General features: G+C 44.4%; 1 protein-coding gene across 1 annotated transcript in view; it reads left to right on the forward strand.

Annotated features, from left to right (window-relative positions):
* The window catches only part of LOC107114203 (interferon-inducible GTPase 5-like), a 9,098-nt gene extending 6,243 nt beyond the window's left edge, over positions 1–2,855 (forward strand). Inside the window, exon 2 of the mRNA XM_015415641.1 lies at positions 273–2,855. Coding sequence (XP_015271127.1) covers positions 296–1,495 — 1,200 coding nt within the window. The 5' untranslated portion in view covers positions 273–295 and the 3' untranslated portion in view covers positions 1,496–2,855. The remainder of the gene's footprint in view (positions 1–272) is intronic.
* The last annotated feature ends 2,134 nt before the right edge of the window (positions 2,856–4,989 follow it).

Below are 4,989 nucleotides of genomic sequence, written 5' to 3' on the forward strand. Positions count from 1 at the left end.
TGGCGGGGGCCGGCGGCTGGAAGCAACTCAGGCCACTCCACCGCTGTACAGGGGGGGGAAGAGGGCTTACCTGCTGCTGCTGCCGCCTCCTCCTGCTCTGTGTGGAGCTCTTCTCCCCCCCCGCGAGTATCGCGGGTCCCGTTTCTTGTTCTGTTCTGTTCTGTTCTATTCTATTCTATTCTATTCACAACTCAATTGTCAAAGAAAGGTCTTAGCTAAATATTACCTGGCATTTAATTAACAGCTTCTCTGTTTTTGATTTCTTCATTCAGGCAAACATTCAAGAAGAAGCACCATGGCTCTTAACATCTTAACAGCAGTCATAAGAAAGAAACTTGAATCACTGAAGGATGACAAAAGAACCACAAATCTCACTGATCTGATTGCCCAATGTGATGAAGATTTGGATTTCTTAAGAAACACTACTCTTGACATCGCCATCACAGGGGTGTCGGGTGCTGGAAAATCATCGCTTGTCAATGCTCTGCGAGGAATGGCAGACGATGAAGAAGGGTCAGCCAAGGTTGGGGATACAGAAACAACCACAGAGCGAAAGGGCTATCCACACCCCACGTTCCCCAAAGTAACAGTATGGGACCTACCAGGAATTGGGACTCCTCGATTTAATGCAAAAAAATACCTGAAGAAAGTAGCTTTTAAGCAGTATGATTTCTTCATCATCGTCGCCTCAAATCGCTTCACTGAGAATGATCGTGACTTGGCTAATGAAATTCGGAAGATGAAGAAGAAATTTTTCTATGTACGTTCCAAAATAGATCAGAGTATAAATGCTGGAAGAAGAAAAGCAGACTTCAATGAGGAGGGATGCCTGGAAAGGATTAGGAAGCACTGCTGTGACAATCTGACAAAGGCAGGAGAATCTAATCCAAAGGTTTTTCTCATTTCCAGTTGGGATTTGAGTATGTATGATTTCCCCCTCTTGGAAGAGACCTTGGAGAATGACCTGGATGATCTCAAGAGAGATGCTTTAATTCTAGCTATGCCAGCTTTCTCCAAAGAAGTCCTGGAGAGGAAAAAGGCTGCTATGGAGTGCTACATACAGGTTGCAGCCCTTGTGTCTTGTGGCGCTGGGGCAGTTCCTGTCCCTGGCCTCTCTCTTGCCTGTGATATCAGCATCTTGATTGGAGCAATGACTTATTTTTATGATGTCTTTGGTCTGGATGAAGGTTCCCTCCATAGACTTGCAAACCGGGTTGGCAAACCTGCTGTTGTGTTGCTGTCAGCTGTTAAAAAATCCCCAACGGCCCATGACATCACCTTTCAATTGGTAGCTGATCTGTTGTCTAAGGCAGCCTTGCAACAAGAACTGATGCTGATCAAACCTACTCTTAAATTTGTGCCAGTATTGGGCTCTCTAGTTGGTGGAGCGCTTTCTTATGCAACAACATTCTACATCCTGAAGAACTTTCTGGATGATGTTGTGGAAGATGCTGAGAATGTCCGGGCCAAAGCTATGGAGTCCCATCCTGAGTAAACGTCCAAAACACCCGTGTGGAGAACTAACTGAGGCAAACAGCACAGGACTTTGATGCAGAGGACAAGAAACCCAAACTTCAGAACTGATTCTAGGTATCATACCTACGTTGGATGTCCTAATTTCTGGGGCTGACCTTTTGGAGCCACTTTCTCCCTGCTGAAAAGCTTTCTGGAGGGAAAACACTGAAAGAAAATGCTCAGAACATTCAAGAAAAGCTGCTGAGCATAAAGAGTCCTAAGACTCCCAACGAAAGACCCACCTGAAAAGAAAATCAAAGGCACCAAACTGATGAATGGTTCTCATGACCTAAATGGTGGAAAGAAGAGGAAACAGGATTTCAATTTCTGATTGGAAGCCCCACCTCCATATTTTAATCTAAAACTCGTCAAGTCAGTCTTTATTGGCATATATCAGTAGGTCAAAGTCATTGTAAAAACATACAAGTAGGACACTGTATTACAAATACACTGAATAAGATCATAGGTTACAACTTTACTTTTTCTTGGTGCAGCAGCATGGCAGATTGAAGGAACTTAGCCACCTTCTCAATTACTTCAGCAGAGGAGTCATTCAAAAGTTCATAAACTTTGTGGGAATCTGAAAGACCCATCATGTTGGTCAATATAGAGTTTAGATATTTAGAGTGTATATTTATATAAAAGTGACAGTGCAACAAAACTGGTAAGATCGTCTCAACACATCTAGATTTACAAGGGCAATGTCTAGCTGCATATGCTGTCTTATTGAATCTGCCGTATAGAATGGCAGATGGCATGGCATTGCATCTGGCTTAAGAGAAAGCTCTGCATAGTTGTGGCACCTGTAGGGAGGATAAATATGATGCCATCCTACCTACAGTGAGAGGTATCTCTAAGCTCAGAGGAGAGCAGGTTTTGTTGGCGAGACTATGTAACTCCTGACACTCAATATCCAACATTCTCTGTTCAATCAACTTAACTGCACCTGCTAATGGGAGCGTAGTCAGCGAATCCAAAAATATACCCATGGCTTTAATTTTCCCTCAATATATTTTAGGCAGTTTGACATGTTAGACTCTGAAAGCATTTGGTATATGAGGCTACCTGGGCCAGAATTATAATGCAGATGTAGCGACTATTTAAATGCCAATAGCCATGCTCTGGTTTCAGCTAGAGTCAGACCAGTTTCTAAGCAAACTCAGAGTGAACAATCTGATCGAGTACCATAGTGGCAAATAAATACAATTTTCAGTTTCCTTATAGGAAACTCTTTCAGGTTTACTGACTCAGTGTACCAAACACCCAAAAACAACACAGGTGACTAGGGTTCCCAAGTACCTACCTACGAACCGGCGGGGGACACATGCTTCCCCGCCGGAAGATTCTTGCTTGTAACACAGGCGCTGCACTATTCTGTAGCCCAGACATGACGTAGGTACGTAGCCGGGCGACGCTCTGGTAATGGGACTGGAAACTTGATGGTACCATCGAGTTTCCAGTCCCACTGCTAGAGCGTCGCCCGGCTACGTGCCTACGTCACGTCTGGGTGACAAAATAGTGCAGCGCCTGTGTTTTCCCCACGGGAATGGTCCCGTGAATAACTATACATCTCCCGCTGAATTAAGGTAAGTACTTGGGAGCCCTGCAGGTGGCCCAGTTCAAAATCAAGAGTATTGCTCAAAAAATCCATGCTGATTTGAACCTCTTCTTTCTGGTATCTCCCCCCCCCCCTCCAGCACTGCAGTACTAAACTTGGGTGAATCAGTAATAGTAAAGTTGCCCACCTCCATTGATCCTCCTTAACAATGTGTTGACTGAGGAGAAGTGTGGGCATGCTTTTGGAAGTTTATTTATTTATTTATTTATTTGTTTGTTTGTTTGTTTGTTTGTTTTTGGATTTATATCCCGCCCTCCCCAAAGGCTCAGGGCGGCTAACAACGAGGCACAAGTGCCAGAGTTAAAACAGATAAAAACAGCATAAAACAGTAAAACAATATAATACAACAACAAAGTGTCAGTGCTCCTCCCCTCACAAGACGGGGTAGATCTTAATCCAATGGCAATTGGTCCCACAACCTGTCATCCCCTCTCCTTCCAGGGTCACCTCACACCCAGATGGAACCAGATATTAGTGGTAGTGGTGCGATGCGGCATACATATCGGTGGTGGAATTGTCGTGGTGGCGGCTCCTACTCGAAAGCCTGGCAAAAGAGCTCCGTCTTACAGGCCCTGCGGAACTGAGAAAGGTCCCGGAGGGCCTGGATCTCCTCCAGGAGCTCCTTCCACCAGGTAGGGGCCGCCACCGAAAATGCCCTGGCTCTAGTAACAGCAAATTTAATATCTCTGGGGCCTGGAATTTCCAGGAGATGTTGACTCCCCGACCGTAGTGCCCTTGGGGGAACATATGGGGAAAGGCGGTCCCTTAGGTAAGCCGGACCCTGGCCATACAGGGCTTTAAAGGTAAGACAATATGAGAAGGGGTGGACAGGGAACCTTAATTCTTGAGCACCAGTTCCCCATTTTTAGGCATCAGTCTTCTCTTCCTCCTCTTCCCATAGGGTATAATCCTGAGAAACTTTTTCTGGGAATACGCCCCACTGAACAGACCTGAGCAGGATTCTGAGTAGAGCTGCATAGGACTGCTCTGTTTGCCTGGTTAACTCCTCTCTACCCAAGGGAGTAAACCCATCCAGTGGATTAACACCACCTGACTCCTGACAGTAGATACAAATGCACTTAGGGCTTAGCTTTGGTTTTAACTAGGTGGGCTGGAGGACACTGGGAGAAAGCATGAGTTCTAGAGCAATTTGGCTATTTGCTGTTACGTTATTAGATTTTACCTACTTGAGCTGTTTTGCTTGACACACATCCCAAGTTTCCTCCTGCTTCCATGTTTTGAAATGGCTTTGGTATTCACTTGTATTTATCAATCAGCCTTAGCCTTTTCCATCTTTATTAATAATGTCTCCATAATACTTCTACTCATCTTTCTGTACTTATCTAGCCATTCTGTAGTTATCTAGCCATTTCATTTATGCAACCATTTGCTAATTTGTCCTTATTTTGGCTTACTTGCTTAATCATTTCATTCATGTGTTCTGTTTTGCATATTTGGTATGGGCAGACATTTCATTTAATGGCTTACTTCAATAAACCAGTATAATTCATTGTAGTTGAATTCTCTGTCTTCTTACTGGTCAACCACTAGGTGATAAAAGACCCAGATTTATGCCAGTCATGAAAGAAGATTAGATGGGGGTTCACCGGATGCTCTAAAACACACACGCACATTCCTTTGCGCACTCTCATGTTGCACTTGGTCACAAAGACCCAATCTGGAGTTTCTACCATTGCTGCAAAGCTCTTGTTTGCAACTGATAAGTAGGGGTGTGCATTCAGCTTGGCTGAGCCAATTAAAAACCTGAGTAAAGCCTATACAGCATCATACGGGATGGCCAATTACCAAATCAGATTCTTTTATCTGATTCGGCTGGCTGATTAGGGCATCCCTTC

This window comes from Gekko japonicus, unplaced genomic scaffold (genome assembly GCF_001447785.1).
Source record: "Gekko japonicus isolate JY-2015 unplaced genomic scaffold, Gekko_japonicus_V1.1 scaffold3151, whole genome shotgun sequence".
NCBI lineage: Eukaryota > Metazoa > Chordata > Lepidosauria > Squamata > Gekkonidae > Gekko > Gekko japonicus.